The sequence below is a fragment of the Gymnodraco acuticeps genome, unplaced genomic scaffold, assembly GCF_902827175.1.
Source record: "Gymnodraco acuticeps unplaced genomic scaffold, fGymAcu1.1, whole genome shotgun sequence".
NCBI lineage: Eukaryota > Metazoa > Chordata > Actinopteri > Perciformes > Bathydraconidae > Gymnodraco > Gymnodraco acuticeps.
The window spans coordinates 622,576-645,661 of NW_022989923.1; the positions used below are offsets into that span (position 1 = coordinate 622,576).

The 23,086-nt window shown below is 42.3% G+C and overlaps 1 protein-coding gene across 1 annotated transcript in view; it reads left to right on the forward strand.

Annotated features, from left to right (window-relative positions):
• Positions 1-21,885: 21,885 nt before the first annotated feature.
• orc1 (origin recognition complex, subunit 1) overlaps positions 21,886-23,086 on the forward strand; it is a 66,026-nt gene continuing 64,825 nt past the window's right edge. Inside the window, 2 exon segments of the mRNA XM_034209860.1 lie at positions 21,886-22,200; positions 22,906-23,033. Of these exon segments, the coding sequence (XP_034065751.1) occupies positions 22,106-22,200; positions 22,906-23,033 (223 nt within the window). The 5' untranslated portion in view covers positions 21,886-22,105.

Consider the following 23,086-nt stretch of genomic DNA (forward strand, 5'->3'; position numbering starts at 1 on the left):
TCAATACAACCTGGATTTCCTGTGGACTCTGCAAAGCTCTGCAGTTCCACTATTTCCATCTCCAGATCTCTCATAGACTTGGTGATATCACGAGAAACATTGAGCGTGTACTGAAGACAAAGCTGCTGGATGTCGGCTTTCCCACAATCCCACCACTGCTTCAAATAATTAAAATTCCTTTCCTTCCTTTCTCTAAAACCTTTCCAAAAATAAATAAAAACCTCTCTAAAATGTGTGTCTAAAAGCAGAGCAGTGTTAAAATGCCAATACGCATATTTGCTTTTTATGTTGGCAATAAAAACATCACACAACACAAGGGAGTGGTCAGAGAACCCAACAGGCAATATAGCACACTTTTTAAAAACATTCAAATGGTGCTTAAAACAATAAAACCTGTCCAGCCTAGCCATTGATAAAAGGTTCTCCCTCGTGTGGACCCATGTGTGCTGTCTGTGATGTGTGTGATGCTCTCTCCAGATGTCTGATAGACTATGTGTTGCTATTAACTGTGTGATGGCTCTTTTGGATGCAGCATGAGGTTCCCTATGGTTCCTATCTAGCTCGTCATCCTGTGTGCAGTTAAAATCTCCCCCTAAAAATAAAACCTCTTCTGGTTCACACTCACTTAAAACAGCGCTGAGCTCCTTTAAAACTGAACTCTGGCAGGACCTGAGTTAGGAGCGTATACGTTGATAAAAACCAGATGAAGAAGCTCATAGTTGGCTCTCACCACCAGCAGTCTGCCCTTTACTCTTTCTTCCACTGTGTGGGACTTGGGGATAAAACCTTTACCAAACAGGACTGCCACTCCTGCACTGGTGCTGCTAAGAGCACTTAAAACCACCTCCTCATCCCACTCCCTCCTCCAGTCCGTCCCGTTTAAAGTGTCACTGTGCGTTTCTTGTAGCATTGCTACATTTACTTTTTTTAATTTTAAAAGCTCATAAATACAAGCCCTCTTCCCCACATCCCTAGCTCCATTGACATTTAAAGTGCACACTTTAAAATCACTCATTAAAAAGGATGTGAGGAGAGACACACCGCTTAAGAACAACAAGTATGTTAAAACCAGCATCCTAACTGCCGTGCATGACCTTTTCTTCTTCATTTAAAATCTCTCGCTGTAACTTCCCTTTCAGGACCTTCAAGCGATAAGACTCCTGCTCAGTGAAAAGATGCATCTGAGCTTTCACTGACTGTAAGAACAAGCTCTCAGTGAAGAGAAGCATTTGAGCCTTCACTGACTGTAAGAACAAGCTCTCAGTGAAGAGAAGCATTTGAGCCTTCACTGACTGTAAGAACAAGCTCTCAGTGAAGAGAAGCATCTGAGCTTTCACTGACTGTAAAAACAAGCTTTTGTCAGTAAAAAACTCTTCTATTTTTACTCCTCTTTTGTTTTTTGTTTCTTTAAGAAAAGCTTTGATTTGCTGCACTTTAAAAAACGGACTTTTAATTTGAGAGACGGTGAGTGGCTGGCTGTCCTCAGCAGAGTCCTCTTCCTCCTCATCTTCATCCTCCTCATCCTCCTCCATCAATTCTTCCTCACTTTCTTCCTCCTCTGCCTCCTTCACCTCCTCCACAGTTTCCTCCTCTCTCTCTCCCTCCTCACTCACTGCCACTCTCTTGGCCTGAGAGACTTTCTCTTTTTGTTTTCTTTTCTTTGTACAAGCTTGAGCTTCAATGTTCTCTTCGCTTGCAGCGGATGCAGAGAGTTCTTTCGGGACAACCTTTTTCCCCACATCAACCAAAAGGTCACTTTTTTCATTCTTTTTCTCATTACTCTTTTTTTCCCCAGAGTTTTCCTTGTCCTGCTTAGGGAGCTCTGAACCCTCAGCCTTCTTTTGAGGCTTTGGGGGACCCTCAGCCTTCGTTGGGGGCTTTGGGGGACCCTCAGCCTTCTTTGGAGGCTTTGAAGGACCCTCAGCCTTCGTTGGGGGCTTTGGGGGACCCTCAGCCTTCTTTGGAGGCTTTGAGGGACCCTCAACCTTCGTTGAGGGCTTTGGGGGACTCTCATCTTTCTTTGAGGGACTCTCACCCTGCTTCGGGGGCCCCTCAGTGGGGTTTCCTGCTGCTGCTGTTTCAGCAGGAGTCTCTTGGATTTTTTTCCTGTTTTTTATTTTTTCCCTGTTTTTTATTTTTTTCCTCCTCCTCCTGTTTTTAATTTTTTTCCTGGTTTCTATTTTTTTCCTCCTCCTCCGCCTGCTTTTTGTTTTTTTCCGGACCAAGTGCGCCTCCTCCCCGCATTCGAAGCACTTGACAGGCCCCGAGTTTACAAACATTACATAATTAAAATCATCCAACTTTAAACTTAACACCAGATTAAGTTCCTCGTCTCTCTTATTGAGGATCATGAGTACACTTCTCCTGTGAGACACAACGTGCTTTAGTAGTGGAGATCTGCAGCCCGAGGACAGCTTCCTGATGGAGGACACTATCTTCCCGTATTTAGACAGCTCTCTCACCAGGAAGTCATCCCGTATGAACGGCGGGATATTCAAAATTATAACCCTTGTAGCAGGGGTGGTTAGTGGAGACACGGAAATGAAAGTTTCATTCACAACGATCCCGGTCTCCACTACCTTGTTCGCTTTCCCTTCCGTGTCCACAAATATCACCACCCCGCCGTTCATCCGAGCCGCAGATCTGATGCTGCTGTGCCCCTTTAATGCCCCCACAGCCAGGCTGCACTCCTCCACCGAGCACGGTGTCATCGGAGAAATTTTAAAACCATGTTTGCGACTCAGCCGGGCATAGTCCATGCCGCAACTGCGTCACACACACAGACACACACAAACACACACCACACACACCCAAACCACGAGAAAATACCAACAATCAAACGTTTACACCATATACACAATACACACAACTTACAACATAAAAACAATAAATATGTTAGTAGAAAACGTGTGAAAAAGTTAGTAACTCACTCACACCACGCTCCTCCGACCGTTCCTCACACACTCACTCAGAGAGAGAGAGAGAGAGAGAACGAAAGAGAGAGAACGAAAGAGAGAGAGAACGAGAACGAAAGAGAGAGACCCAGCCTTACGCATTAGATACAATGACGTTTTAAACAAATATAAATGTACAATAAGGAACAAAAAACAAAATTATACCCACATGAAACTTGAGGATATTGAGAAAGCCATTGATCAAAATCAATTCTGGGATCTGTGGAACAACTTCAACACAAAACAACCACAAGCATTACCCATCCAAAACGGTGACATCTGGAGAGAACATTTAGAAAGTTTGTACAAAGACATACCAATAAATCTAATGAATTCAAATCAATGTATTACAAAAGAGAAACTCCAAACATTAGAAGAAACTATTAAAGACAACCAAAAGCCCCTTGATTTCCCAATTACTTGGGAAGAGTTGACCACACAGACACAATCTCTCCGGCCAAGGAAAGCTTGTGGCCCAGACAACATTAAAAACGAAATGCTCAGATGCAGCACCCCAGAGATGCAGGTTACAGTGTTAAAGCTGTTCAGTATCGTATTGCAGTCAGGATGTTTTCATCTGGTGCAAAGGGCTCATTTCCCCCATTCATAAGAGTGGAGACAAATCAGACCCTAAGAACTACCGTGGCATCTGTGTCAGCAGTTGTCTGGGGAACTTATTCTGTAGCATTCTAAATAAAAGAATACAAGATTTCCTTAACCAACAATCCATCTTGAGTAAAAATCAAATTGGCTTCCTTCCAAAACACTGCACCACCGACCATGTGTATACCCTTCACACTTTAGTTAACAAACATGTACACCAAACACAAAATGGTAAGATATTCACTTGTTTCATTGATTTCAAAAAAGCTTTCGACTCTATTTGGCACGAAGGGCTCTATTATAGACTTCTACATTGTGGTATAGGGGGCAAAATGTACGATCTGGTTAAATCAATGTATTTAGGGAATAAGTGTGCAGTTAAAATTGGAGACAAACAAACTGAATTCTTCACCCAGAGAAGAGGCGTTCGTCAGGGTTGCAATTTAAGTCCCACTTTATTTAATATATATATATAAATGAACTTGCTGTTCAGTTGGATCACTGTGCTGTTCCTGGCCTCTCCCTCCTAGATAGAGAGGTGAAGTGTCTGCTTTATGCTGATGACCTTGTTCTGCTGTCTCCTACTGAAGGACTACAACAACAGCTGGACATAGTAGACCAGTACTGTAAGAACTGGGCCCTGGCAGTCAATATGAAAAAAACTAATGTCATGGTTTTCCAAAAACGCCCCAGATGTCAGGAGAACAAATACCATTTTACCATAAATAATCATATCATCGAACATAGTATGAGTTATACCTACCTCGGTTTAACCATAACAGCATCGGGAAGTTTCAACATGGCAGTGAATGCACTCAAAGAAAAAGCCAGAAGAGCTCTAAATGCAATTAAGAGAACATTTTATAATGTCCAAATTCCAATTAAAATCTGGCTCAAAATCTTTGATAGTGTGATCCAGCCCATTGCGCTGTACGGTAGTGAAGTATGGGGTCCACTCAGTCACCAGAACTATACCCGCTGGGACAAACATCCAACAGAGTCTTTACATGCAGAATTCTGCAGATACATTTGACGTGTTCAGAGAAAAACACCAACAAATGCATGTAGAGCAGAATTAGGCAGATACTGTAGTGGAAATTTCCTAATATCCTGATATGTTAAAACCAAATGCTTCTCATTTGGTTTAGATGTGCTGTTTGCACTATCTGTTCTACTTCAAGGCCACAGAGCTGTTTTGGCTACTAGGTTGAGACTCACACAAAGTCACACGAGAACTTCTACAGCTCAAGGCCAGGTGTCTATGTAAAATGTGCCACACGGGTCGGTGCCGGATACATACATACATACAACATAATAACCCCCGTCTGATCTCTGGGCAGCCTGTAGTTGCAACAGGACAACGGGGCTCGATGAATTGACTTTGGAGATAGACAATCTCCCTTTTATGTTTGTTTTGTCGTCCCATAGGGTATAACCCCAATCGGTGTATGCGGTGGTCCATAAAACAAAAGCCCAGCCCCCTGAGCAGTGATTGGCGGTTTGACCAAAACTGCCTTCGACATAGCATATGTAGGCGTCCGCCCACCCCAGTTTCTTAGGGTCGGAGCAATGCATGTAGTCGCACGGGTCTAACTGCACTTTGCTATCTTCCCCATCCCTTAGAGTAATGTTACCAATCCCTGTCTTGATCAGCCCCTCTTCCCATGTGGTTCGCCCTGCTTTCCCCATGTACCTCTTAGATACCTCGATTTTTGATGACCTGCTGTGTGCTGACCATGAATACATAAAATATATAACTAGTCCTAACACAACTATCATGGCAAGTATGCAGAGGAACCATTTTGTGATTGTCCAGGCTCTCCAGTAGTATTGCTCACGGTTGCGTTGTCGTTTTCCCAGGCGAGCCGTCATCACGAGGTGGGAATGCTCCATGGGGTGTGTGTGTGTATTCCCTCGGTCGATGTTGTGACACGGACAGTCAGACTCCGCACACCAGTAACACAAACGAGGAACCAGAGAGCATATGGAACCGCTCAGCTGGCACTCGCTCGTGATACCTTGTGTGTAGTGTGTTTTGGTGTATGTAGTGCAAGTGTGGTGCAAGTTGGTGATTAGGACACATCACTTGTTGTCATCTACTTCTGTTGGTGATTAGGACACATCACTTGTTGTCATCTACTTTTGTTGGTGACTAGGACACGTCACTTGTTGTCATCCACTTTTGTTGGTGACTAGGACACGTCACTTGTTGTCATCCACTTTTGTTGGTGACTAGGACACGTCACTTGTTGTCTTCTGCTTCTACCGTTTCTCCTTTCCTGTGACTACGACCTTGCAGTGGCTGGCGTGGACCCACGTAGCTCTCTCTCGGCGACCTTGACCGCTGTCTGGTTGACCAGACGCAGGTAGGGGCCAACGATTGGATTTCCAGCTCTTTCTCCGGAAATCCTTGACCAGCACGAAGTCGCCGGGTTGGAGATGGTTAAGTGGACCAGTGGCAGTCGCTAAAGTGGATGACAGGTTAACATACAACATAGCAACATTGCATCCTCACACAAAGTTGTGGAGGGAAGAGGACATCCTGGAGCCTTGAGTCCAATCTGTGGAGGAGCCCCAAAAAGGATTTCAAATGGCTGAGTTGGCTCCATGTTCGTTCCCACATCCTCATGTACATCAGCACAATGGACAGAGCTTGTGTCCATGACAGACCTGTGTCTGCACAGCATTTTGCTAGTTTGTCTTTGATTGTGCCGTTCTCTCTTTAGCAAAATGTGAACCGTTGTTCTAATTTAAGATGTTCTCTGATGGGCTAAACTCAATTAAATCCAGCATTAGGTGCTCAAATGAATTTTGCATAATGCAACTTACCCCCCTTCACCCCCCTTCAGAACCACTCCTGATTTATAGCCTCTAACATCCCCCCTTTTGACACATTGTCCAACCCATATGTCAAAAACAGCCCCAACAGCCTTCCACCGAGCCTTCTCAACTGGTGTAGCTAGCTGCTGAAGTGACGACATGTTGTCAGTGAAAGTAGAAAAGTATTCTCATCAAAATGAGTGTAAGGTGCGTGAGGTGTGAGAGGAATCAGACTCTTCCTTTGCGGCTGAGTCAGCAGGTAAATTAGCAGACCCAATTTCTTAGGGGAACTGGGTCTGTACTGCTTGCAGAAATTATCTACACTTCCAAATAGCCACAAAATCGTGCACTACCCCAAAAGCATAGCGTGAGTCAGTGTAAATAGTCACGGTTTTGCCTTCTGCAAACGTGCAGGCTTCAGTTAGTGCGATGAGCTCTGCTGCTTGTGCTGAGACATGGGATTGGTCCGGAACGGAGTACAGCAGAATCTGAAACAACAGAAAAACACCCCACCCGATTAGTGCCCCCTTGGTCGCGAGAGGCAGACCCATCAACATACAAAATGAGGTCAGCCTTGGTCAGAGGAACGTCTTTTAAGTCCGGTCTAGGTGTGCACACAGTCGTGTTCGTCACCTTCAGGCAAAGGTCAATAAGAGAGTTCTTACACCTTTTCCAAAATCAAATTCAAGCACTTTTCAAGCATCTTATAGCTGTTGTAAATTACATATTTATATGCACATACTCAAATGAGTATTTCCCTACCTCACATTAACTCAGATGTTCTTTATGCTATAAACAACCAAATGTGTGTTTCGTGATAGCATTCTACACGAGGATGAAAAATTAAAGAAAAGAAAACTAAGTTTAATATTAATATCAAAATGAGTGATCTGTACATCTAAAAACCCAATTCAAGCGACCTTTCACCTCCACTTAATTAAATGCACTGGTTGCAAGATAAAAAATGTGAGTTAATTGATTTTAGATAAACAGTTTAAGTTGCAACTTAATTGTGTCATTTGAACTCTGATTTCTGCATTAATTGACTTCACCCTAAATTCAAGTTGAGGTATTGTAATGCAATTGGCTTGATAACTTAATTGTTCTACACCTTGAGTTAAGGTCTTGTCATTCAAATACAACTTGAAATTCAAACTCTCCTGATTGAAATATCATGTGTTGAAATAAACAACTGCAGTTCAAAAATAAAAAGTGAATTGCCTAATATTTTTGTTGTGGAATCAATTAATTTCTTTCTTTAAAGGAAAAAACATGAATAAGCTAAAAGGAAAACCCTATTGAATACAATATTATTTGGAGCAACTTAATTTACAAATGGCTGTCCACTTAAAAACATCTGTTCATGTTCAACATGTGGTAATTAAGTATACACAACTTAAGATTACATTTAAATCATACGGTAAAACAAGTTGGAACGTTTGGAGTAATCAACTTAAAAACTTGTGTTTATTCTACCAATTATTAAGTAAGTGGTAATTGAAAACACCTCTGATTGTAGAGGAAACGCCTTTTCCCCTAACTCAAATAACTTTGTTGCTCTAACAAAATGTAATTAGAAGTTGTCTTAACTCAATAACCATCGATGCAACCTATTGCCTTGATTCTCTTTGTTAAGCCAAGCATTTGTTTTTAGAGTGTACGTAGACTGGGCCTCCCATATAACCTGGCTGAGCCGATATAAAAACAATCAGCCAAATAACTTCTCAAAACATCATTGATTACTATTTTTTTTAAAAATACTTTTAGGTTGGCAGTGAACATAAGTCAGAGGTACCTGGTGTACTTTTCCTTCACTTAATTATTTAATACCTTTAGCTACTTCACAGATGTGGATGAATGATGCTAAATATGATCAAGTGCCAAATCAGACCCCAGTTCCACCCGGAGCAAATCCACCAGCCACCCCGCAGCACACAAAGCCACCCAAACCAGCTGCACCTCTACCAGCCCCGAGAACACCCTCATGATCAACCACCACCGAACACATACACATCACTCTGAAATGGACCAATCCGAACAACGACCACCTCCACCGTCGCCACCCCCACCACACCCCGATAAGAAAACCCCTCTACCTTTACTTGAGGAACATTTTGAATGCAGGACTTTTACTTTACCACTCTGGTACTTCTACTTTTACTCAAGCACAACATCTGAGCACCTAATGCTGGATTTAATTGAGTTTAGCCCATCAGAGAACATCTTAAATTAGAACAACGGTTCACATTTTGCTAAAGAGAGAACGGCACAATCAAAAACAAACTAGCAAAATGCTGTGCAGAAACAGGTCTGTCATGGACACAAGCTCTGTCCATTGTGCTGATGTACATGAGGATGTGGGAACGAACATGGAGCCAACTCAGCCATTTGAAATCCTTTTTGGGGCTCCTCCACAGATTGGACTCAAGGCTCCAGGATGTCCTCTTCCCTCCACAACTTTGTGTGAGGATGCTATGTTGCTATGTTGTATGTTAACCTGTCATCCACTTTAGCGACTGCCACTGGTCCACTTAACCATCTCCAACCCGGCGACTTCGTGCTGGTCAAGGATTTCCGGAGAAAGAGCTGGAAATCCAATCGTTGGCCCCTACCTGCGTCTGGTCAACCAGACAGCGGTCAAGGTCGCCGAGAGAGAGCTACGTGGGTCCACGCCAGCCACTGCAAGGTCGTAGTCACAGGAAAGGAGAAACGGTAGAAGCAGAAGACAACAAGTGACGTGTCCTAGTCACCAACAAAAGTGGATGACAACAAGTGACGTGTCCTAGTCACCAACAAAAGTGGATGACAACAAGTGACGTGTCCTAGTCACCAACAAAAGTAGATGACAACAAGTGATGTGTCCTAATCACCAACAGAAGTAGATGACAACAAGTGATGTGTCCTAATCACCAACTTGCACCACACTTGCACTACATACACCAAAACACACTACACACAAGGTATCACGAGCGAGTGCCAGCTGAGCGGTTCCATATGCTCTCTGGTTCCTCGTTTGTGTTACTGGTGTGCGGAGTCTGACTGTCCGTGTCACAACATCGACCGAGGGAATACACACACACACCCCATGGAGCATTCCCACCTCGTGATGACGGCTCGCCTGGGAAAACGACAACGCAACCGTGAGCAATACTACTGGAGAGCCTGGACAATCACAAAATGGTTCCTCTGCATACTTGCCATGATAGTTGTGTTAGGACTAGTTATATATTTTATGTATTCATGGTCAGCACACAGCAGGTCAGCAAAAATCGAGGTATCTAAGAGGTACATGGGGAAAGCAGGGCGAACCACATGGGAAGAGGGGCTGATCAAGACAGGGATTGGTAACATTACTCTAAGGGATGGGGAAGATAGCAAAGTGCAGTTAGACCCGTGCGACTACATGCATTGCTCCGACCCTAAGAAACTGGGGTGGGCGGACGCCTACATATGCTATGTCGAAGGCAGTTTTGGTCAAACCGCCAATCACTGCTCAGGGGGCTGGGCTTTTGTTTTATGGACCACCGCATACACCGATTGGGGTTATACCCTATGGGACGACAAAACAAACATAAAAGGGAGATTGTCTATCTCCAAAGTCAATTCATCGAGCCCCGTTGTCCTGTTGCAACTACAGGCTGCCCAGAGATCAGACGGGGGTTATTATGTTGTATGTATGTATGTATCCGGCACCGACCCGTGTGGCACATTTTACATAGACATCGCGCCCAAAACTCAGACCCCCAAAAAGGATAAACCGCCTTTGACACAAACATTGACATCCATAGGTACATCTACACTTCTAAAACGTAACCTATACATAGGCAATAACGACCATAACAACATTGATGTGGTTCAGACCAGTAATGGAAACACCGGTAACGTTTGGTGGCACACTCTGAGATCATTCTTGCAGGCCGCAGGACAAAATGGTTCATGTTATGCATGCACCCTTTTTCCCCAGGACTCATCAATGTCAGTGCCAGTTCGTCCGCGCTCTCTGACCCAGGTTGAACACCTCTGTGCGTTTATGGCTCTGACAAGGCCCATCGAGGGGGAAGACCGCGTAACCGAGTGGCGTTATGCCAGGCAGCTTCCTCCACCATGCAGTAATAAGTCTAACTCCCTTTTGCGTGCATATACGGTTGATACCACATACGCAAAGTACCAACCGGTCAGCCATGTGCACCCCAGCCATTTGAGAGGGATGAAACACAGCATTTGTATCCAGAGAGTATACCACAAAACGTCTCTTACACCACCTTATTTTTCCCTAGGTACTACTACTGGTTGTACTCGTATCCTACAGAATACGTGCAGTTACGGTGTTTACAATAGCTCGTATTGCATATTCAGTGTCCCTGAAAGAATCCTTTCTATCGTAGCATTCCCTGATGTTAACCATACTTCCCTCCAACTGGCCTGGCCCAGTGATGCTGGGTTTAGCGCGCCACAAGATTACGTTTGGTTGTGCGGCGACAAGCTCTATCAGATGCTGGCTCCCCTCTGGATAGGTACATGCACTCTAGTGGATTTGAATCCAGCAGTCACGGTCCTCACGTCCTTAATGTACACGACACATCATTACCCAGAGTTCCAACACCCGGACCACCACAAGGTAAAAAGAGAGCTGACGTCCACTGGAGCTAAATTCTTTGGTGGCTTGTTTCCATGGTGGGGTACAGTAAACAATGCCCATAAGATAGATACCTTACACGTTCGACTAGAGAACCTCACTTCCGAGACGACGCAAGGCTTCCAGGCATTGCCCCCATTCATAATAGCCTCTAGGAATATGCTCATGCAGCACCAATTTGCTCTTGACCTTTTGTTCGCCTCAAAGGGTGGCCTGTGTCATGTGATCGGTGACTCCTGTTGCACTTACATTCCCGACGCCACCAAGAACATCACTGACACCGTGCTGCATCTTAACAACTTGTTAGCCGACATGAAAGCGGATGACATATCCAACGCAGGCGGCTGGGACTGGTGGGCCTGGCTTACATCGGGGGGGTGGCAAGCATGGCTGGCTAGGATAGTTACACCCCTGATAATCATTTTCGGCCTATGTATCAGTTGTACCTGTTTGATTATCCCAATACTGAAGAAAGGCTTTTCCAGCCTGGTATCTTTAGCTTTCGTTCAGTATACTGCTATCCCATTACAAGACAATCCTTTGTGCCACAGTGAGATAGACCAGCTAGAATCAGAAGAGTCTGATTCCGACACTACAATATAATCAATATAATCATGTGTATCAAGTGTACTCTCCTCTTATGCTTACATTATATTGGAGTCTGTCCTCCAGAAAAACAGCCAGTTTTCTATGATATATTTGTGATGTGTTTACTTAAACCAGTGATGGAGTGTATTCATTGATGTGTTATATCAGTCTATCCTGTCATTTGTTTTTTATTGATCAAGTATGATCAAAAGGGGGGAATGTAGTGGAAATTTCCTAATATCCTGATATGTTAAAACCAAATGCTTCTCATTTGGTTTAGATGTGCTGTTTGCACTATCTGTTCTACTTCAAGGCCACAGAGCTGTTTTGGCTACTAGGTTGAGACTCACACAAAGTCACACGAGAACTTCTACAGCTCAAGGCCAGGTGTCTAATAACAATGTGACCGTGTGAAGACAGATTTCTTACCTTCTCATCATTTCTACTATATAAGCTTCGCTATAATATTGAACTGCGCACACTCGCGCAGACTATCCTATACTCTGTGAGACCTGTGTCTATATTTTATTGTATCTGATGTTTATTCGAATAAACATCACCGGAAAGACAACTCTGTCTGTTTCACCATTTATTTGTTTTCTGACTTGTACTCTACAGTATTGGGGTTTTTAGATTTCCATAACAATACCCACTGATCATTAACACTCAAAAGAGAGCACTAACATTCTTTAACCACCTTAGATCCAGCCCCCGAGACACCCTCCACTCCAAAGCCCTCAAAAGCCAAGAGCTAACCCCAGAGAAGAGTCCCCTATGTCAGCTGGTGCTGAGGCTAGCTGCCCCCTCTCAGAGCCACTCTGACCAGTCTCTCAACAACACTGCTCTCCAAACACCAATCACAGTCAAACGCATTATAACACAATGTAAAGACAACTATTTACAACATTGGGAAGAAGAAACTAAAAGCCAAAGTAGATTAGAATGTTACCTGGCTCTAAACAGAGAGTATGAGCTGGCAGAATATCTCTCTACTGTCAGAGACAGAAAGCAGAGACAGATCCTAACCAAGTACAGGCTCAGTGACCACAAACTGGCAATCGAAACAGGAAGACTCAAAAGATCCTGGCAACCAAAAGAGAGCAGAATATGTGGTCACTGTACGACAGGTGAGACTGAGACAGAGATGCACTTCCTCCTGAAGTGCCAAACATTCAACGAAGTAAGGAGCGTTTACTGGAACAAGTTGAACTCTGTAATCCCAGGTTTCAAGGAGGTTGATGACCTCTCAAGACTGAGAGTACTCCTAGGAGAAGGAGACAAGGCACATCTTGCTGCCCAATATGTATACACATGCCACAACCTGAGGGACAGTGAATGACACACACACACACACGCGTGTTGAAATGTAAGAGAGAGAGAGAGAGAGAGAGAGAGAGAGAGAGAGAGAGAGAGATGAGAACAGCGATGAGAACAGCATCATCATGAGCTCCTGAAGATTTCAACTTTTCTGAGAGAGAGAGAGAGAGAGAGAGGTCCCGTCCCACCTCCCCATTTTATTTTGAGTTGTGCATTGTTATTTGTGCTTGAGAAACATTCCACTTGAACTTTATATTTTAATGAACTTAGTAGTAATTATTGTCCTACATTTCTTTCCGATTTCACAGCTGCCTGGGCTTAGCAGCAAGAACCTCCATCTGTGCCTGCACCTAGGTCAAGATCTATCGTGGCTCAAGGGCCTTCACCAGAGCCATCACCACCAAGGACCAGAGGACCAGCATCACTACAGCAGCCTCCACCTCCATCTCCATCTGTGCCTGCCACAAGATTAAGGTACACCTCGGTACAAAGGCCACCACCACAACCATCACGATCAACCCAGCCAGCAAAGAAGTCTCGCCTAGCACACCTCCCTCCCTCCGACACAGCCACCAGCAGCCCATGCACCATCACCCCCACCTACACAGCAGCCAGACCCACTGTCTTAGAAGACAGACAAAGACCATGGCACTGCTCCCCCTGTCTTTACATTTATAATGAATAGTTGGCTGAGAAAGTTCTGATATTGTCAGGGTTCGTACGGTCATTAAAAACCTGGAAAAGACATGAAATGCAATATGTAGCTCTGCACAGCGGACTTGTAACACTAGCAGCAGTGGAGATGGAGCATCAGAACCTGGATAATACAGCAACAACAACAAGGATCCATTTGAAGATAGGTAAATATTACAGTAATAGTGTACTTTCATTGTGTGGGTGTAACATAGTTAAATAGAGAGAGAGGGGGGAGAAACATTCCACTTGAACTTTATATTTTAATGAACTTAGTAGTAATTATTGTCCTATATTTCTTTCCGATTTCACAGCTGCCTGGGCCTAGCAGTAAGAACCTCCATCTGTGCCTGCACCTAGGTCAAGATCTACCGTGGCTCGAGGGCCTTCACCAGAGCCATCACCACCAAGGACCAGAGGACCAGCATCACTACAGCAGCCTCCACCTCCATCTGTGCCTGCCACAAGATTAAGATACACCTCGGTACAAAGGCCACCACCACAGCCATCACGATCAACCCAGCCAGCAAAGAAGTCTCACCTAGCACACCTCCCTCCCTCCGACACAGCCACCAGCAGCCCATGCACCATCACCCCCACCTACACAGCAGCCAGACCCACTGTCTTGGAAGACAGACAAAGACCATGGCACTGCTCCCCCTGTCTTTACATTTATAATGAATAGTTTGTTGAGAAAGTTCTGATATTGTCAGGGTTCGTACGGTCATTAAAAACCTGGAAAAGTCATGGAATGCAATATTTTTCCCAAAGTCATGGAAATATAACTAAAGTTGTATCAAATATAATTTATATGTTATCTAATCGCCAAAATAGTAATACTATAATGATAATAAATACTGTATCGTATAATGAAACGTAAAATGGCAACTGTGGCAGTATTTCGCTGGTGAGAGATGTTTACAATCATGCCCTCTAGTCTACAGGAGCTACTATTTGATATAAAGATGCCAGGGAAGTGCAGTTTCAACAATGTATGGCTTCTAAAGAATAAGTACCAATTGTGGTTATCAAAAGACATTGACCCAAGACGTGCTAAATGCAAACTGTGTTGTAACATATTCAATATTTCGAATATGGGCGAGGCAGCGCATGCTAGCCACATGAAAGAGTAATTTTTTGGGTCATGGAAAAGTCATTTAAAATCATTGGTGAAAAAGTGTATGAACCCTGTATTGTAAATATTGAGATTTTACAGTTTCTTATGTTAACATAAATAGTTGGTTGAAAAAAAAAGTTGTAATGCTCAATTTGTATTTGTACACATCACATGAACCTCAGTATGGAATATGAAGTCGTGAATCAGTCCTGATGTAACTTTTCTGTGGTGAAAGTAGAGTGATAGAACTATTTTACTCCAAATTCTAATTTACACATTTTCATTTTAGACATGAACAACACATTTATATAGGCCTATAGTGTAATTCATATATTTCACTACTTTTGTGAACCAAAAACGTTGGTAAACCAAATCTGAAACACCAAAACAAATGGATGACATGAGTACATCTGTGTTTTCACAAGAGTTTTTAAGTTTTCCAAAAATCTGATTTCTAAGCTAAGTATCTCATAAGACAGTGCTCTAAGGTGAGTGACATTGCATTTCAAGCAACACCAGAGACTGAACATTTTGATATGTTACACCATGCCATGTTATAAGAAGTACATTTAAAAGGTGATTTAAGGAGACATAAATACCCTTCACTTCAGTAAGATAAGGTAAGGCAATTTTATTTTAAAAGACAATGAAGGCAGGTTATATTGGTTGATATATTTATTATATTGAAAGGCAAATGAAAAATTAATACATAGTCCCCTGAATCTGGAATAACGTACAATTTACAGCCTCACAATGTCAGGAACTTTTCATCTACAGATTGCTTTGGTCTGGCTTTGCTCTTCACTGATTGGTTACTGAAACTTTGAGCTTAAACGGACCTCCCACCGTTTATAAAACGGACCTCTCCGTTTATTCGCACGTAGTTTCGCGCGAATAAACGGACCTCCCCGTTAATTCGCGCGAAACTACGAGCGAATAAACGCGCGAATAATGGCGTTCCATACAGGTTGCCCCGCCAACACACTCTCACTCCCTAAGCGTCCAGGAGCGACGTTTGGTCAGTGTCCGTGGCGTCCAGTTGTGACGCTCCTAGGCTCCTTCAGCGTCATAAAGGGACGCAAATAGCTTTCAACTGATTGCAATGTAATCCCATCTGCGGCGGGATTTGACGCTCATGGAAGCACGGCATTCGTTTGTGTCGGCTGCCCTTAAAGGCAATGTACACCCGGAAGTAAGTATTCCTCTTACTGTCGATTGATTTTACAGTGATATCTGCACTACTCATCGACTAAAAAACACCAGATTATCCTTGTTAATTACACAACATTGATTGGTTTAAATTGTGTGCAATGCTTTTGTATTTTTCCCCTTCGATTCGGAGAAACAAATATTTTTTCTGATTAAAGGATGGCAGAAGACACTACACTACCCAGAATCCCCAGCTATCGTTTGGACTACACCATGTGCTCTGTTTGACAAACCCTGTGATAGTCCTCAAGCTCTGTGATTGGAGAGTGTGCTCCGAGGGTTACGCCGATTCTCGAACAGCACTTGAAATGGGATGGAACCACGGCAGAATGTCCAAAACTGGATTTGAACGGGTCCACCGCGTCCCCCCCCTCCCCCACCCCGTCCCCAGAACTACACATGCTGGCTATTCTGTTTCGCAACATGTTCTCTATCTATGGCACGTCTCTACTGGGAGTTGTAGTTTTAAAAGACGTTTTCGTATTTCCCATAATAAGCTGTGTACATCCCTGGAGGTTTAGGGGATAGGAAACACTCAAATTTAAAACATATAATTAATAAATGGGTGAAGATTGCTTGTGCCCATAATGGGCAGCATTAATATATATACACACATGCCAGCTAAGGTCAGAAGAGCTTTATTTAACAGCTGGTCTTATGTTTGTGACCCCTGTTGTTAATTGATAACATTACATTACATTACATTAATTGATAAGACTGAAACATGCACTTGTCAAGGCTCAGAGGCACATTTTGCAAATATGGCAGTAGCCATCGATCATCTTAAGATAAGATATACTTTATTGATCCCAAGTTGGAAACATTTGCGTTACATCAGCATGTGTAACAGTTGTAAATATGCAGTGGTGTTTATTTGTAAATCATTTAGTATAATCACACAAATTCTGTGTTTTATATTTAATAATTCTGTGTTCTATATTTATTGATTGTTCAATACCTGACAAGGCCGGAGATGAAAAACTTTGGTCGCAGATTCCTCAACAGTGCATTACAAGACATCTGATCAATATGTCACCATTAAACTGTCGTATTCTGCACATTTCTTATACTATCTACATACATCTTATATAAGAGTATAATACATATGTATAATATCAGTTAAAACAAGTGCTTCAACATAGTTAACATTGCTGGAGGTATACACAAAGTTTTTCATTCATTGCATAACTACACCGTTTGTGTATATGATATGTCAATAAACCTTAGAACATCTTGAAATCTTGAAAGGGATGTGCAAAATAGTCATTATATACAGTGTTTAATTAACTATTAGTAGAGAATAACGAGTAATGAATATACTTTATAGGGATCCTATTAATATCTAATAATAAAAATAATGAAATTCAATAACATGCTTTAACCACTAAGTGTCCCTTTATATCAGCTGTGCACCTTTATGGTGTAACTAAATACAGCCTATCTACCAATTGGATCAAATATAAAAGTCAGCCGAATTAGTGTTGATACTGCAAGGAGACGTATTGTGGGAAAATAAATGTAAGATGTTGTTTAATGACTGATATATTTATGATCCACGTCACGTTTTCAGTGTGGGCGGCAGTTCCTCATGTTTGTCGAGAAGTCTTCTCATCAGGGCTCTATAAATAGAGAACTACGGCAGATATGTAATATGTAATGCAGCCGAACCGTGTATTACAATGCCGTTATGTGATGACCTCCAAAGAGAAAAGCAAGCACACTCGGAATAAAGTGTTTTCGGTCTGTTTCCGGTATTTGTTTATGACGATGTGCTGTGAGATGTGAGACTGGAATTGCACAGGGGAAAATAACGTATCTATGCCACAATTTTAGATGCGGATTTTGTTAAACTAATACGTTTGCGCTGTGGACCAACACTATACATTGACGGGGAAGGGGGTAGCAATAAAGATTACACCATTAAACTGTTACACAACATAACAGAAATAATATCGATAGCAGCATCCCTAGCAACCACCTTGGTGACAATGAAAACGTTGTATAGACACAATTTCCTGAAGTAATCTTCGTAATAACTAGCAAACTAAAGATCATGTACATCCACTGCACACATAATCTGAAATAAAAACTCATATTTCTCGCATCAAATGACATCAAAACGCATTTTAATGGCCAAACTAACTTTAAAATAGGCATTTTACACCGAGAATAAAACGAAGTTCGGCCATGTTTTTTTTTTCTGCAGGGAGAAATGTGAAGATCATGTGACATAGACGCCAGCCATTGGAATGAATGGTGAAAAAAAACGTAGGGATCTTACAATTTCAGAGGCGTTTTTGTAGAAATACTACGTCCTACGTTGTGGACCAACGTGGGTATTACACGTTTTTTTATGAGACTGGGTTGGAGTCCCTCACAGTCTTTCAGTCCCGCCTCAAAACACATCTAATGGCCCGTCTACACTACAGGCGTCAAAAAATGCTTTCAACGCTTCGCCCATTCATTTGAATGGGGTGACGTAGGATATTTTCAAACTTCGCCGAACTGCATTGTGGGTAGCATGGCAAGGCGTTGCAAGCATCGCGAGCGTCTATCGGCGTCAAAAGTTGAACAATGTTCAACTTTTGAGGCTCGATGCCTGCTCGAAGCTGGCGTCAGCCAATCAAATCCCGTTTATGCAAATCCCGCCAGTACAAGCGCTAGCCAATCAAACCGCGTGCAAGCTGGGAGAGCCAGACCGCAGTTCATTTCCTCATATTCCAAACGAGAAATTACGGTAGAAAATCACCCGGTTCTTTCCGACCAGAACTATTTACCGGGATACAAACCGGAGGAACCAGGCATGGAGGGAGGAGGCAGAGACAGTGGGTGAAACTGGTAGGTTTTCGCCTGTTTGGGGATTTTATATCCAGTTTACTTCGTTTTAACATTGCTATTGCTTTGTATGTCGGGGGCGGGAGATTCATGTGATTGGTTGTTGGTCGCAAAAAATCGCCAAGCTTCAGACACGCCCAGCTTCAAGATTTTTTTATGCCTGTAGTGTAGACGGGCCGTTAGGCTTGTTTGAGACGCGTTGCGGCTCGCCTCGAAAGTAGACGAGAGTAGCCGATCGCAGCCGGGGGAGGTCTCAAAAAGCTCGCCTGAAGTCGGACAGCTCCGAGTCAGCTTCTTCTTCGCCTTCTTCTTCTTCTTCTCTCGGTTATTTGGCGGATTGCAAACGACTTTAAGGTGCATACCGCCACCTCCGGAGTCGGCTTGACTCGGTTTGCATTTATAAAGAATGCACACATGTGTTTAATCGTTAATGTCAGATATGTACTAAGTAAATACATTTGTTCCTGCTCAAGATTAGATTCAACTTTATTGTTATTGCACATATTACAGGTACTGAGACAACGAAATGCAGTTTAGCTTCTAACCAGGTGCAACAAGCAGTGAAGTGAAAAGTAATGTACACAATCTACAGAATAAAATATAGAATGAATTGAATGATGAATAAACAGTGAGGGGTATGAATACACTAGATATACACAGCAGCCTGTGAGCAGTATGAACAGTGTGTATGAATATGCTAAGATATATAAAGTATGAAAATGGTAAGCAGTGCAAGTATAGTATAAAATATATGGATATTAATTTCATGATGATAAACATTGTGGAACAATGATGAAAAATGGGAATGGATGTGGCGACGTAAAACTGACACAAAACAACAACAAACTTTTGCCGAGCCAATTGGAGAGTTTCATCACCAGCACGTGGTAAAAACCACCAATGAGCGCTCAGCTCGAGATGCCAGCGAGTCGTTTCCCATCAAGCATTTCGCTTCCGCAGCCCGTGGAGAGCAACTGCGCCGCCTCGCTGCGCCTCGCTCTCAAGGCTGCGGGCGTCTTTGTCCCGCGAGATTTCAACGTCTCATGTAGGCGAGCCTCCAGAGCTCTCAATCAACTTCCTCTTGACTGCCTTTTTATTTTTTTATTTTACTATACTTACTTGTTTGCCTGTCCTTGTTTGTCTACCCTCCCTCATACTGTAAAGCGTCTTTGAGTTGTGAAAAGCACTATAAATAAAATGCATTATTATTATTATTATTATTATTAAGTTAGCACACTGAGATTTGTCACAAATTGTAAAGCACTTACACATCACTGTACCCTGTATGCCAAGGCAGGTTTGCCATCACTTACTGTAAAGAGGCTCAGTCATTGATACACGTTTATTTATAAAGCTTTGTTGGGTAAACTCCCGTATTATATCTGCTCTCTGATAACACAGAGAGTTGCAAGCAGCTATTGTCTGAGATCGCATGATGTAGTATTGTTAGATGTGCCAAGAGCAAGGACTGTCTTAGGTAAGACAGCTTTTATGTGCGCAGCTCCACTTGCTTGAACAATCTTCAGCAAGAATTGAAACTGAGCAGTCTCATTCCTCTGCATGTTTTTAAAGCTAGGCTAAATGAAATGCTTGTTGATACTATGGGCACTTGTAAATGTCTATAACTATGTAAATGTATCCTGTAAATATAATGTATGATGTCCATATTGTTTTATGTTTCATGTGGAATATGCTGCAGGTCTCCCTTGAAAAAGAGATATATGATCTCAATGCGCCAATCTGGTTAAATAAAGGTTTGAAATTAAATTAAATGAAGGCTGACAGGCAGGTAGGCCATCCAGTTATTTTAGCCGGGCCGGCTAAAATTATTGGTCGTGCTTTCCACGGCTTCCACAGATGAATTTTTGTTATGTATTTATTGTCAAAGCATTTAATGTATTCATTGCTATCGGGATGTTAAGAGCATTCCATGGAATATAACAAACATTTCTGAAATAAATTACATACCCCACCTTTAAGCTTACTTAAAATAATAACCATTTGGAAATGTCATTGTAAATCTTTATATAAAGGTTACACGATTTTATTTTTCTTAGGGACAGAACATGGGTCCACTTCAAATTTAAATCTTGAATTAAAAAATGTAATAACCAGGTAGATTTTATGAATAATTTTCAAATGAGTCTCTTTTACTTTAAGGGAAATAGGCAATTTTATAAAATAAGATAGAGCTTTTTCCATTACAGATAAAGTGACTAAAGCCTGTGAAAATAAGCCTCTGCTAAATTGTGAAAAACACTAATAGATTTGTTACTCTTAAGAGCCAATGATTTCCAAATGAGGTAAAACTGATACAACATTTGAGTCAGGGCCGGTTTTTGGCATGGGCAACATAGACTTGAGCACGGAAGATCTTCCGTGCTGATCCTAATTTTCGGGTTAGGGTTAGACAGGGAGACAAACATATGGCCAAAACAGCATTCCCCTCCCTTCACATCCCCAGAGGAACAAAAGCGGGCAGCAACTACTGCAGCTGTGCCGAACACAGGGTCTGTACATTGTTAACGGTCGGCTTCGAGGGGACTCCTTTGGTCACTACACACACAGCTCTCCTCTTGGCAATAGCTCAGTAGATTATAGCATCACAGACCTCAACCCCTTCTGTCTGAGGGCATTCACAGTCAGCCCCCTAACTATAGGATTAAACAGCACTATGTTTAGAATGGGAAAAAGTGCATTTGAAGGATGTGGAGTGAAATAAAAAATGTGGAACACATCATATTACATTGCAACATTTACAAAACCAAGAGAGAAAACTAAGTGACAGGGTCAGAGAGGCAGGAGGGGAGTGGAGCCTGATGGGGATACTGGGAACAGAAGTGGAGGGGGTAAGAGCTACCAGGAAGGCCCTTTTTAAGTATTTGGGTGAAACAGGGCGGATTAGAATAATTTAAAATAACGTAAACACAGTGGTATACTTCCACAAGTGGTGATAGGATGACATGGTGATACATACCCTTGTACAGTAGGTGGCGTTATGCACCTTAAAGCTGTTTGCAATCTGCCAATAACAGAGAAGAAGAAGATACTCTTTATACATCACACATGATATTTTACCCTCCCGTCCAGTAGCGGGCAGCATGCACTCTTTCTGATCTGCCTTGTCTTTGAAACAGCGAAGAATAAACTGCAGCCTTTGCGATTTTCGCGGGAAATCCTGTCTGCGGCGGTGTTTTCTTTTGAGGCTGTTTCTTTAAAAGCGTATCTTCTTCCTATGCGCTGTTTGAATTAAATCAAACAGAGCTTTTTTACCTATATTAAGTATTGCTTGTATTGTTTTATCTGAACTGCAGCAGACAGCAAGGAAACAGGATGAAGTATTTCACCCGGCTGAGAGTCAGACGAGTCTACAAGTGGCGAGGAAAGCCCATCAGTTTCAACAGGAAGTTAAAAACATGTGAATATGCGTGAGTATCTTTCATTAGTCACTTCGAAAGGAGAACGCTTTTCAGTCGCAAAGTAAATATTACGATTGTTTGCTGAAGTACACGTAGGCTACCACAGTGAAATACTCGTGCATTGGAAACCTTAGTGAAGTACACGCGTGTAGGGAACATGTTAAGCAGACTGCTCTTTAAGCGCTTTTAGTGGTTTAATATATAATCTCTGGATGAATGTTACTGCAGCATTATTGTGTTTGTTACATTTCCCTTCTGTAGTTGTATTAGGTATTTCTAATGTTAATTTATTTATATACTGTTGGGTAGTTTAATCTGAAGCAATCCGTCATATTGTATAAGATGATCCTACTGTATGTGTGTAGCTCTGCTGTGATGTGAAACCACGTTCCTCAGAAGTCCTGTTTCCTGTTTCAGATTGTGATGATGCATTTTCTAGCTGATCTAAGAGGCTTTTAAAACGGTTTATATCTTCAGCAGAATTGTCAACACATGAATGAACATTTAATCTTTTAGTTTAAATCTTTTAGATGCTTATCAAAATAAGCATATCTGGAGATAGTTTAATTGAATTATTATTATTATTTAATGTTGCAGGTGATCAATGTGGAGCTCATTTTAATTACTTACGTACTTTAATCTGTGATAATACATACATATTTTATTGGTGGTAATGTTTTTTTGATTAATAATGTGAATATGTGTATATCCCAGCTCTTTGGACATTAGTGTGGAGGGTCTCCCCAGGGTCACTGTCATTAAAACTGGCCAACACATCCTCATAGAGGGAGACGATGAAGACAACCCATACGTGGCCAAAGTCATCCGGCTGTATGGAGACGGTAAGAGACTCAATGCTATACTTGACTTTGTCCCCAAAGACTATAACTGAAAA